This window comes from Bombina bombina, chromosome 6 (assembly GCF_027579735.1).
Source record: "Bombina bombina isolate aBomBom1 chromosome 6, aBomBom1.pri, whole genome shotgun sequence".
In the NCBI taxonomy this organism is placed as follows: domain Eukaryota; kingdom Metazoa; phylum Chordata; class Amphibia; order Anura; family Bombinatoridae; genus Bombina; species Bombina bombina.
In genome coordinates this window covers 124,551,298-124,565,103 of record NC_069504.1, presented here as the reverse complement: position 1 = coordinate 124,565,103, position 13,806 = coordinate 124,551,298, and the positions used below count along the sequence as shown (strand labels likewise).

General features: G+C 36.2%; 1 protein-coding gene across 1 annotated transcript in view; it reads right to left on the bottom strand.

Moving 5' to 3' along the window:
* Positions 1-13,806, bottom strand: part of CPNE8 (copine 8) — a 959,176-nt gene that overhangs the window by 354,945 nt on the left and 590,425 nt on the right. Inside the window, exon 12 of the mRNA XM_053716599.1 lies at positions 3,515-3,568. Within this exon, the coding sequence (XP_053572574.1) occupies positions 3,515-3,568 (54 nt within the window). The remainder of the gene's footprint in view (positions 1-3,514; positions 3,569-13,806) is intronic.

Genomic DNA, 13,806 nt, shown 5'->3' with positions numbered 1-13,806 from the left:
AAAGAGAGAGAGAGAGAGAGAGAGAGAGAGAGACAATCACACACAGAGGGTTAGAGAGAGACACAATCACACACAGAGGGTTAGAGAGAGACACAATCACACAAAGAGGGTTAGAGAGAAAGAGAGAGAGAGACACAATCACACACAGAGGGTTAGAGAGAGAGAGAGAGAGAGAGACACAATCACACACAGAGGGTTAGAGAGAGACATAAGGGATGAGAGAGTCTGAGGGGGAGGAAGAGAGACAGAGAGAGAAAGAGACCATGGGGGAGAACAACACATAAGGAGAGAGATGGAAAGAGAGAGAGACACACACACACACAAGGGGGGGGGGGGAGAGGGACCACTGCATTTTTAAGTAATAGAACAGCAAAGCTACAGAGACTAAGTGAGACTATAACTAAATGAGACCATACATTAGTGTGCAGTACAGAGGCAAACTTCTAAGTTAGTGGGTGTAAAGTTTGAGTAAACAAAATACAAAAACGATCCTTTGCTGTAAAAGAGTAAAAAAAACACTAAACCACATTCATTGAATTATCATTTTCACTAACAGAATCCTTTTCAGTAAAATCTTACGTTAATAAGATGGGGCTGAAACACTGCTCTCTGTGCCTCTCTCCTGCTCTGGAAGGATTCAGGAAGTGACAGTGGCACATTCCACTGCACTTAGAGGGGAAGAACAGAACTCTCTTATTCACTTTAGCAAAGCTAGCAGGTTCACAGGACAGCAACAAAATAAATGAAAGTTGTTTTTTTTCCGTTTTTGTTTTATTTTATATCATTTAACATCCAGCCCCAACTTTAAGTTCCATTTACTAATGCCTCTCACTGGATTGGTTCAGCCCAAATAGGACTGCCTCAAATAAGCAGTTAATGGGCCATGCAATGATCTTAACCACTTTCATCCAGTAGATGGCGCAGCATGTTGTGTAATGGTGGGCAGACCTGCTTGTGCCTCTTCATTGCACAACATATAGCTGTGAAAAAAAAAAATGCTGGGGGAAAAAAATAATTTTTTTTTTTTTTTTTTTAAAGTCAATAAAAAAAAATATATTTTTGCCCATATGAGAGGTGAAGCACTGCCTCACCTGCCTCTATTGACTGCACATCACTGCCCTGGGACCAATGCACAATGCACTTTTAAATTGTTTCAATAATTCCATGTTAAAGACAATACTTCATATCTCTTGAAGTATGTAATATTAAGCACGTATGTATTTTGGTTAATAGTCTAAATATTGCAAATGTATTATCTGCTTTAGCAGACATGACATTACATATATTTTATAAATATTAGTACTATGACACATAACTTTAATGTGTCATCGTTTTGTATTGAATAAATATGATTTTCACATTGAAAATTACATTTGAATGAGGGTAAATCTGTAATAATAAAACTCATCTTCATGATAAACAACTTATTTCCTTTGAATTATTTTTCTATATGTATTGAGATTATATATAGCATCCCTGGGCAAAGGTTTCATTTTGAATAGGTAGATATTTTATTTATTTTTATAATATTTTACCAGGAAAGATACATTGAGATTTCTATAGTTTTCAAGTATGTCCTGGGTACACAAAACATTGCATTGATACAATGGGTACAATAAAATAAAAAAATAAAAATAATACATATGCCCAAAAATTTAACATAGAACAGGTAGGAAATATATAATCAACAATGACAGGTGCATTCTGTTTTGAGATATGTAGAGAGGGATCTCTTAAAGAATATTAGGCATGGGGAAGGTTTGAAAGTGTGCGGGAGGTCGCTCCATAATTGTGGTGCTTGCATATATTTTTATATGTACATACATATTGATATTTCTATGACAACATGGGTGCACATATTCCTATACATAGGACCAATAAATGTAGCATATATAATGTTATTTGTACATTGAAACACTCATAATTTCTTTGGGATTTGCAATTTCAATGAGAAACAGGCCTCAAAAAAGCTCTTTTTCCTCCTTTACACCTAGTTGAGCTGGGGGTAATATGTCTCAATGTATCGACAGCCTCCGACAGTGTATTAACGGTTAGCGCTTTCAATGGAAACCTGGTATAATTTATCGATTAACGGCTTCTATTACTTTCTATGGGACGCGAAAATCTTTTCGGCAGCCGAAGTCCGGCAGCCGATATTGAGGTATAACGCGCCATTGGAAACAGTCGTTAAACGCTATTGCTTTCGACAGCATATTTAACGGTTTGCGAGTGCACGCAAACTGAATTACGACTCAATGGAAGCGAGGCCATAGATTGTATTGATTTTGTAGTGATTCCAATAGGTGGTATATGTGTAATTAACCTGGTTTGCTCCAAAATCAAAGTAATATTTGAGTATGGCTTTTTTAAGGGGTTTGAACCGATGAATTATTGCTAAAGTGGGCATGTGTGTTTTGTTGGTTAAACAATTTTGATAAAAACTTTCAGGATGGATGGGGATACCACAGGCTAAATAAACTATTTCAAATGCCAATTTAAGGCCAATGGAAATACTTGTTAACAATTTAATACACTCCAGCAGGTAAAGTGGATCATTGGGAACAAAAAAAGGGGAGAACATTTTTGAGTAAACTTTCCCTTTAAGTTACGAAATGCAATTTCAGTGTTCTTTGCCCATGCCCAACGCCAATGTTACATTCTAAAACTATTTGGGGTACTCAATAACAAGTTAAAAAAAAAAAAAAAGTTGTCCAATAGTAAACAAGAAAGTTCTTTTTTTTTTTTTTTTTAGTTTGCTTCATTTGAATCATCAACATTTAATTTTGATTTCCATATTCCCTTAAACATTTTACGTCATTTACATTTTCCTTTAAAAATAATGATTACAGCGATATTGTGCTCAAATAATGATATCTTTCCATCTAAAATTAAATATTCCAAAATGTATAACTGTGCTTCATTGTATGAAAAATAGCTGTTTCTGTGTTGAGTAGACCAACCTATTCTGTGGCAGTTGTTTCTAATACTACTGAACAATAGATACCTATATATCAGTTTTAGTTTAAACAGATTTTACTGAATCTTTTACAAAAATATGTTTACCATGTTTAAATGGTACCCTACTCATAAACATGACATCAAAATCTGAGTATTCTGTCATCTCTTTATAATTTTACTAGTTTCTAATAATTTTCAAAATGGCAACATACTGTTAATTGTATTACTATTCATAAACTAGGCGTCACTCTCACATACATTTTACTTGCCGTTATTCATTTCTTCGATTACGAAAAAACAATTTCAGAAATACAAATCCACAATAATCAGTGCATTGAAAAAATTTGTAATAGTTTCTTGTACATACATAAAAATGATTTTAATGTCTCTATAGTTATTTCTATACACTAAATCAACCATATAAATAACTTCTAGATAAATATGAAGTTATTGCAAAAACAAAATAAACAACCAATAAAAATAATACTCAAAGGATATTTTTATTGACAAATTAAAAGGTAGCTGTGTGCAAAGATTAAAATATTAAATTACTTACAGTTCCAGAGTTTAGATACTTTTTCTTTTTTCCTTTTTTCTTTTGGTTTATTACCTGGAAAAAAATAGTAGATGATAAAACATCCAAATTGCTACATTTTGTTTTTATTTAAAGCTTTAACATATGTATATAGGAAAACAGGACATGCCCAGACAGCACTTATGTGGTTGTATAAATAGGGTTCACTTGCCACAACAGTAATAAGATGCTAGTGTGTGTTTTTTTTTTTACCATACATTTTTTATGAACCAGTGTTTATGGTGGTTTTTATTCATATTTTATTTATGTTGCAAAAGTGATAATTTTAAAGGGATAGGAAAGTCAAAATTAAACTTGGATGATTCCAAAACAGCATGTCATTTTAAGACACTTTAAAATTCACTTCTATTTATAAATGTGCTTCGTTCTCTTAGGGCTAGATTTATTAAAGCTGAGGCGTACAGGGGAGCGTATACGCGCCTCTGTACGCCTCAGATCGCCTGTGGCGGGGCAAAATTACCCGCAGGTATTCGCCATTGCACACAAGCGCAATTTTGCGCTTGCGTGCAATCCCGCTTCCTGCCCGCGCACAGCCAATCACGCGCGGGCAGGAGCTGTCAATCTCCTCGGTCTGACTAGACCGAGGAGATTGAATTTCGCCACATTAGAGGTGGCGAAGAGGTTAGGGAAGCGGCGGTCTGGTGACCGCTGCGTGATAAATGACGGCGAGCAAGTTCTTCTGAGAACTTGCAGCCGTAGGGCTTTAATAAATCTAGCCCTTAGTATCTCTTGTTAAAAAATGAATATGCACATATCCTACTCTAGTGGGAGTTGCTGCTAATTGGTGCCTGCACACATTTGTCTCTTGTGATTGGCTAAATAGATATTTTCAGCTTCCTGTCAGTAGTGCAAAGCTGTCCCTTCAGCAATGGATAACAAGAGAATGAAGACAATTTGATAATAGAATTAAATTGGAAAGTTGTTTAAAATTGTATGTTCTATCTGAATCATAAAAGAACATTTTGGGGTTTACTATCCCTTTAAGTTTGATAAATAAAACTAATAATGGTTCTGAAAAAAATAGAGCTTAGCTATGGGAAGAAGGTTTTATGTTAAGAAACCAGTAATAAGCTTTAACATTTATCAGATGTCCGTTATTGTAATTCAGGTCAAAATGTTTCAAGATCATAAGTTCTTTTTGGACGTATACTTACTTCTTGCTGTATGACCTTTTCCCACATAGATGATATTAATATTCTTTTTTAACATTTTTATTCACATAGAAAAATGGAGCTTGAAAAACTCTGAACTGCTGGTGAAAAGCTAAAATGATTTGGTGTTTGTTTTCTACATTGAAATTTCTAATTTAAATATAATACAAAGTATCACCATTTTTTCTGAGAATCTAACAGGAAAAAAAAGATGATAATCAGACCAGAGCCAGTAAAAAAAATACAACAGATATATATACACACTTCAATCAGAAGAGTAATACAGCTATTATATTATAAAATAAGAGTATAGATGCATTCCTCCCTGGTTTAGACACACATATACTGCTTGGTTTGGAGACACCGAGGTAGCAGTCAAATACTTCCACACTCCATTGGCCTCACAGTATATTGAAATCAAGACAGCAAACATAAATAAAATATAAAAAAATGATTTGAAAAAACGTTAAAGGGACACTAAACCCAAAAAGTTTCTTTCATGAATCTGGTAGAAATAAAATTTTTAAACAACATTACAATTTACTTCTATAATCTAATTTGCTTCATTCTTTAGATATTCTTTGTTGAAGAAATAGCAATGCAGATGGGTGAGCCAATCACACGAGGCATCTATGTGCAGCCACCAATCAGCAACTACTGATCCTATCTAGATATGCTTTTCAACAAATGATATCAAGAGAACAAAGCAAATTAGATAATAGAAGTAAATTAGAAAGTTGTTTAAAATTGCATGATCTATCTGAATCACAAAAGAAAAAAATGGGTTTCATGTCCCTTTAAATACGTTAGAACAAGAACAACCACTCAAAAAAAAAAAAGTGCCAAGGTTCTTAAGGCAAACAGGTTTCATGTGCAAGCGCACGTGATCACTTCTGGCTAGTGCTTAAGTCGCTCTATTTAAAGGGACATTAAACCCAAAAAAATTCTTTCATGATTCAGATAGAGAATACAATTTTTAAAAAGTTTCGAATTTACTTCAATCAAATTTATTTCATTCTCATTTTATTCTTTGTTAAAGAGATACCTAGATAGGTAACGTGCACATGCCTACATGACAGGAAATAGTGCTGCTATATAGTGCTGCAGGCACATGCACATTTTTGAGCTTACATTTCTGCTTTTCAACAGAGGATAAAATGAAGAAAATTTGATAATAGAAGTAAATTAGAAAGTTGTTTAAAATGTTATTTTCTATCTTAAAACATGAAAAAAAAAATTGGGTTTTATGTCCCTTTAAAAAAGACAAGAATTGATTGGTATACACACAATCATTATAGTAAAAAAAAATAGGAAGGCATAAACTACACTTTATAATCATTATATAAAATATTAATCACAAATAGGAAGGCATAAACTACACTTTATAATCATTATATAAAATATTAATCACAATGACTATAATATTAGTTTAAATTAATATTGAAAGAATGTATTGCAAATAGATTAAAGCAATATCTATAAAAGTATCTCTACTAGAAATAACAATTGTTACTTAGCAAGCAAGCAAGCATCAGTGAGAATGTCAAAATCTGGGCTAAATACTGGTTGTTATTAATTTAGGTGCAATAATTTAGTAGTAGTAACTAATAGGTTAGGTTGCACACTAAGTTAAATGTTATATATAATGTTATAGTAATGCCTAAATGGCATAGCCCCTCCCCCATAGAATCAGAGACCTCATAATACCATTGGATTAAATTGTGATCTATGGTGATGAGGCAACAAATTAAAGGGATATGAAACAGTGCTCTTATAGCAAAAATAAAAAAAAATGTTAATCCAAATGTAAACATAAAAAGAAACAGATTACTGTGTAGCCAATGCCTTCAGCTAGACAAGAGAACTACCATTACAGAACTTAAGTTCTACTTCCACATTTTGTTGCAAAAGTCCTCTATTGAGCATGGACAAAAAACTGACTGCAGCTATTGAAACCACTTGGTAAAGCTACTCATTTGCCTTCCTGTAGAGACCTTAGCACCCTTGTGGGGCAGTGACAGGAAGTAAAGGGCACTACACAAATTAAGTTTATGCATAATCTTACCATTTTGTTTACATAAATATTTGCAGTGCCATTTTAGACTGCAACACCTGCCTACTCCAAGTCTGCACCCCCTGCTGGGGCGCCCTAAGGTGGTTGGTATTATGCAAGCGCCAGCCCTAATTCTATGACTCCCATGTATGCGTTTAGTTCTCCAACTGTGTGCATTGTATTCTGCTTCTCTGTCCCAGTTTTGAACTCAAATATGCTTCCTTGATTCTGAACTGTGCTCTATGTGTATAACCATGGCCTGAATTCAACTTTGCATCTGTATCTCGAGCAGTTCACTACGTGCATGACCTTATACTGTATTCAATTTTTTTTGTCAATTTTTAATTGTGCACTATTTGTATGACCCTGGCTTGAGTTTGACTTTGCTTCTGGATCCAGGGCTGGGCTCTATGTGCATGACTCTAGCCTGGGTTTAACTTTGATTCTGGATCCTGAACTGTGTACTAGGTATATGACTCTAACCTGAGTTTGACTTTGCTTCTGGATCCTGAACTGTGCACTATGTGTATGACCCTGGGCCGAGTTAGACTTTGCTTCTGGATCCTGAAATGTACACTATGGGCCAGATCAGTGTTTCTCAACAACGGTCCTCAAATACCCCCAACAGTCACAGGTTTTTATCATAGCTGAACTAGAGCACAGGTGAAAAAATCAGCTGATGGGTGAGAACAGGTTGGTTACCATGGTTACTGATCAGCTGATTATTTCACTTGTGCTGTAGTTCATCTATAATGAAAACCTGGACTGTTGGGGGTACTTAAGGAACACAGTTGGGAAACACTGGGCCAGATTACAAGTGGAGCACTAATTAATGCTCCCACTCAACTGTTAATTGCACTAAAAGTAAGAATTTTGTGTGCGTCAGGTTGCACTTGTATTATGAATTGAAAATAAACAGTTTTTGCTCTTGCACTGACCACACAAGTGCAAAAAGCCGAACTTAGAATATCACATGCGCATTCACATATTTCCCCATAGAAGTCAATGGAGCAAAAAACACCCTACTCGCACGCATATATATATATATATATTGGAAAACAAAAAACTCCTCGGCACTCCTAAGATGAGATAAGTAAAAGCAGTCCTTTATTTGGTTAGCATAGTAAAAACATGATCCACATACAGCAGCTTCATAAAATCATAATTAGAAAAGAAAAACAGGGGGAACATCGCCCTCCTGTGACATCATACGCGTTTCATGCCTCTGGGGCACTTGTTCACTGATAGAGAACAGGTGGTGAAGGTGCTCCTTATAAACAGAATTATATCCAATGAAAAAACATCAATTAAAACACTACATATTAACCCCTGAGATTCTGTGCTAAATGTATCACCTATCAAAAACAGTGAAGCAACTCTATCCAATAATACAACATAACTGCAAAATTTGTTCTATTTGTCTTGTATCAATTTGTAAATAGATAACATATAAATTGTAGAAACTAACAACATTAGACTATGAAGGAAGAAATTGTTATAGAGCAGGATACAAATAAAATTATTAGAGATGTTGTCCCCTATCTGCATCTAAATGTGTATTCCCTGGGATATCCAGACCTTTCTCTATCTCTTTAACATGTAAAATATCATATAATGTATGTTATGTAGAATGTGTTAATAATCTACAATATGTGAAATTTAAATTCTGCAGAATTTTATGTATTAGTCAGTATTGAATAAACATGTTAACATCCATTCTGGAATTTAAACCCGCAGGTACCCTGGTTTTTAGGTGGAGAATCCAAAAAACCTCTCTTTCATCTAGTTTCTTTTCCCTATCACCACCCCGGGGATGCCTGGGTATAAAATCAATGCCCTGAACTTTAAGAAGTGCACTGTCAGAATTGTGGTTGTGTCTGAAATGTTTAGCTATGGGGGGTTTTGACTCAGGATCCTCTATAGATCTCAGATGCTCCATGACCCGGTCCTTCAAGGACCTCTTAGTGCGCCCTACGTATTGGATATTGCATCCTTGACATGTCAGAAGATAAACTACGTGGGTACTGTTGCAGTTGATAAAATATCTTATGTCACATACCTTGTCAAGTGTTTCTGATCTACAAGTGTTACCCTAAATAATGTGCGAGCAAGTCTTGCATCGAGAGGTGTTACATTTATAACATCCATTACGTTTTTGTAGCCATGTACCGTTCGTAACTCTTGGCAACATAGAAGGTGATAATATATTTCTCAAAGTTTTTGCTTTACGTGACACAAATTTCCATCCACCCTTTATGACCTGACTCAACTTTTCATCATTCTGTAATATGGGTAAACTCTGTTTTATCAGTTTGCAAATTTTTCCATATTCAATATTATATGGTGTAGTGAAAATTTGAGTAGAGGAATAGGTTCTCTTATTGTTATCCTTTTTGTAAGTAAGCAATTCGGACCTAGAAATTTTGTCTACATCCATTTTTGCTTGTGTCAATACTGTTTTGGGATAACCACGTAGTGTTAATCTCTCCATAGTGTCAACTGCTTTTTTTCGTAAATAATAGGATCTGAACAGTTGCGTTTCACCCTTATAAGTTGGCTTTTAGGGATGAATTTAAGAAGGTGTGAAGGGTGACAAGAATCATATTTGAGAATACTGTTACCCGAAGTGGGTTTACGGTATAGCTCTACCTGAATGAATTCACCGATAGGTCTCATTGTCACATCCAAAAAGTTTAAAGATTCCATACTGGACTCAATTGTAAAGCTAAGGTTAAGCCTGTTGTGTGACACATACTGGTGAAAGGAATTGATGGACTCGTTGCTCCCTTCCCAAACAAATACCAAGTCATCAATGTAACGCCCGTAATAGGCGATGTGTTTGCGGAAAGGGTTTCTATCTCCAAAGATGTGGAAGAGCTCCCACCACCCAAAGAAAAGGTTGGCGTATGATGGCGCAAATTTAGCGCCCATAGCTGTTCCACATCTTTGGAGATAGAAACGACCCTCAAAAAGGAAAAAGTTGTGAGTAAGCAAGTACTCAGTGGCCATGAGCAAAAAAGATATTGTGGCCTCATCGTAGTTTGACCTATGTCTCAGAAAAAATTCTAGTGCTTCTAAGCCCTTATCATGAGGTATTGACATGTATAGCGAGAAGACATCCATCGAAACCAAAGTATAATGAGATTTCCACGAAACCCCTTGTATTTGTTTAATGAAAGACGTTGTGTCTTGGATGTAACTGGGGAGTGCTAAAACAAGGGGTTGTAGGTACATGTCCACCAATTCTGACAAAGGTTCATTGAGAGACCCTATACCCGCCACAATGGGGCGTCCCGGGGGATTATGGGGGTTCTTATGTATCTTGGGGAAATAGTGAAACACGGTAGTCACAGGCCAATCAGGAATCAAGTATTCTGACATATTGGCAGTGATAATACCATTGTTCCTGCCGTATTTCACTATCTCCCCAAGTAACCCTTTGTAAGCAGCAGTTGGATTGGTGGCAAGAGTGCAATATGTATTGGTATCTGATAGTTGCCGAGAGGCCTCAGCAACATAATCCTGCCTATTTAAAATCACTAAGTTACCACCCTTATCTGACTCTCGAAATACAAGATTTTTGTTTGAAGATAGTTGTCTCAATGCTCTATTGTCAGACGCAGTAAAGTTGTTATTGAAATGTAATACATTGCTGGTGGAAGTAATAGGTGTGGTTCTTAACTCAGAGTCAAGTTTAATTAGTTGGTTTTCAATAGTCTGTTGAAAGATATCCAACGAGTTACATCTAGTCTGGACTGGGTAAAAAGTACTTTTATTTTTTAGCCTGGACACATCTATATCCTGTGCAGATGGACCATGTCTAGTGTTGTCTGGATCTAATGATTGTATATCCTCCATATCCTGTATACAACATTTATCCTCAAAAGTCAAACTACCCTCCGATTTGTGTTCCAACTCATTATGGGAAGTATTATTCTCTTCATCTGGAAATCTAATATATATATATATTAGGGCTGCACGATTAATCGTATATGCGATTTAAAACCGCGATTAATCGCCGCAATTTTAAAACCGCGAGAGTTCGCGATTTTTTGCTAAATAAAAAAATCCTCATAAGTGGCTATAATATTGATTTGTTTGTGATTTCTTGCAAACCAGTGGTTGCTTTTAGCACACATTTGTAAAATGGCTGTTTTTATTTTCACTTTCTGTTCTCATAAGCTGCCGATCAATCTAGAAGTCTAAAAGCAGAGCACATGCAGGAATGAACAGGAGAGAAAGCCAATTACTTATATTTCCCCCTAGGGACGTCTGCAGTCTGAAACTTAGGGTATGTAAACATTATGGAACCTCTCACACAATCGCCTGCTCCTCTGAGAAACGGCTCAAATACATAGCAGATGCAGTTAACCCCACGGCTCCCAAAAAGGCTAAAACTGCAGTCCCCTCTGCTACTGGGTTAACTTAACTGCATCTGCAATGTTTTTTTTATTTATATATATATATCTGTGTGCAACTGTGTATGTGATTGTATATTATATATGTGTATGTGTGTGTGTGTGTGTATGTACAGTATATATATATATATATATATATATATATATATATATATATATATATATAATTGTGTGTCTGTATGTGGCTTATACTGCTTCATTTGTTAATCATACCACTGTCCACTGTTAGAATGACTGTCCAAGAAAACATGACAATGTTGTGTGTCATAAGATCTAATAACTGGCTAGTGGCTACTATTTAATCACATCACAGGCAGCAAATTTTATTTGAACTATTTTGTGGTTTGTATTTTTATGCTCCAAGAGTGTATTGGACATTGAGAAACATGTACATTAAGATTATGTAGTGTTAAATAAACTTTAGAATGCAAAATGAAGGTGTTATGGTCATTTATAAGAAAATCGCGATTAAATCGCAATCGCAGGTTTTTTCCCCCCCATATCGCCCAGCCCTAATATATATATATATATATATATATATATAGGAATATCTATTTAGAAATACATAGAACATATTTCCCTATGTGCAGAACATTGGAATTTTGAAATATTTACAGTAAATACACAGTATAACATTTTATTAAAAATGAATATTGCATAAATATGCTTTAACATGTTTTCATCTACTTAACTGCAAAGGGCTCCAATGCAGTGTTAATGTCGTAGACTAAAACTAGACTAAAATGACTATAAAACTAAAGAAATTCTGATGACTAAAATACGACTAAAACTAAAATGACATTTTAGTCAAAAGACTATGACTAAAACTAAATCAAAATGACATTTTAGTCAAAAGACTATGACTAAAACTAAATCAAAATTTGCTGACAAAAACAGAATGTATGCTTACCTGATAAATTACTTTCTCTTACAGGTGTATTCAGTCCACGGATTCATCCTTACTTGTGGGATATTCTCAATCCCTACAGGAAGTGGCAAAGAGAGCACACAGCAAAGCTGTCCATATAGCTCCCCTCAGGCTCCGCCCCCCAGTCATTCGACCGAAGGTTAGGAGAAAAAGGAGAACCATAGGGTGCAGTGGTGACTGTAGTTATTGTAAATTAAATTTGAACCTGACTTAAATATCAGGGCGGGCCGTGGACTGAATACACCTGTAAGAGAAAGTAATTTATCAGGTAAGCATAAATTCTGTTTTCTCTTACTTGGTGTATTCAGTCCACGGATTCATCCTTACTTGTGGGATATCAATACCAAAGCAATAGGACACGGATGAAGGGAGGAAACAAGTCAGGTAACCTAAACGGAAGGCACCACTGCTTGCAAAACCTTTCTCCCAAAAATAGCCTCCGCAGAAGCAAAAGTATTGAATTTATAAAATTTGGCGAATGTATGCAGTGAAGACCAAGTCGCTGCCTTACAAATCTGTTCAACAGAAGCCTCATTCTTGAAAGCCCATGTGGAAGCCACAGCTCTGGTGGAATGAGCTGTAATTCGTTCAGGAGGCTGCTTACCAGCAGTCTCATAAGCCAATCGGATGATGCTTTTCAGCCAGAATGACAGAGAGGTAGCAGTCGCTTTCTGACCTCTCCTCTTACCAGAATACACAACAAACAAGGATGATGTTTGTCTGAAATCGTTAGTTGCTTTTAAATAGAACTTTAAAGCACGAACCACATCAAGATTGTGCAACAGTCGTTCCGTCTTAGAAACTGGATTAGGGCACAGAGAAGGAACAATATTTTCCTGGTTAATATTCCTATTAGAAACCACCTTTGGAAGGAAACCAGGTTTAGTACGCAAAACGACCTTATCTGCATGGAACACCAGATAGGGTGAATCACACTGCAAAGCAGACAATTCTGAAACTCTTCGAGCAGAAGAAATAGCTACTAAAAACAAAACTTTCCAAGATAATAACTTGATATCTATGGAATGCAAAGGTTCAAACGGAACCCCTTGAAGAACTGAAAGAACTAAATTTAGACTCCATGGAGGAGCCACAGGTCTGTAGACAGGCTTGATTCTAACTAGGACCTGTACAAACGCCTGAATGTCTGGTACAGCCGCCAGACGCTTGTGTAACAGAATAGACAGAGCAGATATCTGTCCTTTTAAGGAACTAGCTGACAGACCTTTCTCCAAACCTTCTTGGAGAAAAGACAATATCCTTGGAATCCTAACCTTACTCCACGAGTAACCCTTGGATTCACAGCAACAAAGATATTTCCTCCATATCTTATGGTAAATTTTTCTGGTGACAGGCTTTCTGGCCTGTATCAGAGTATCTATAACTGAATCAGAGAAACCCCGCTTAGCTAGGATTAAGCGTTCAATCTCCAAGCAGTCAGTTGCAGAGAAACTAGATATGGATGCTTGAAAGGACCTTGGATTAGAAGATCCTGCCTCGATGGCAGTTTCCATGGTGGGACCGATGACATGTCCACTAGGTCTGCATACCAAGTCCTGCGTGGCCATGCAGGCGCTATCAGAATTACTGAAGCCTTCTCCTGTTTGATTCTGGCTATTAGCCGAGGGAGAAGAGGAAACGGTGGAAAGACATAAGCTAGACTGAATGACCAAGGCGCTATTAATGCATCTATCAATGCCGCC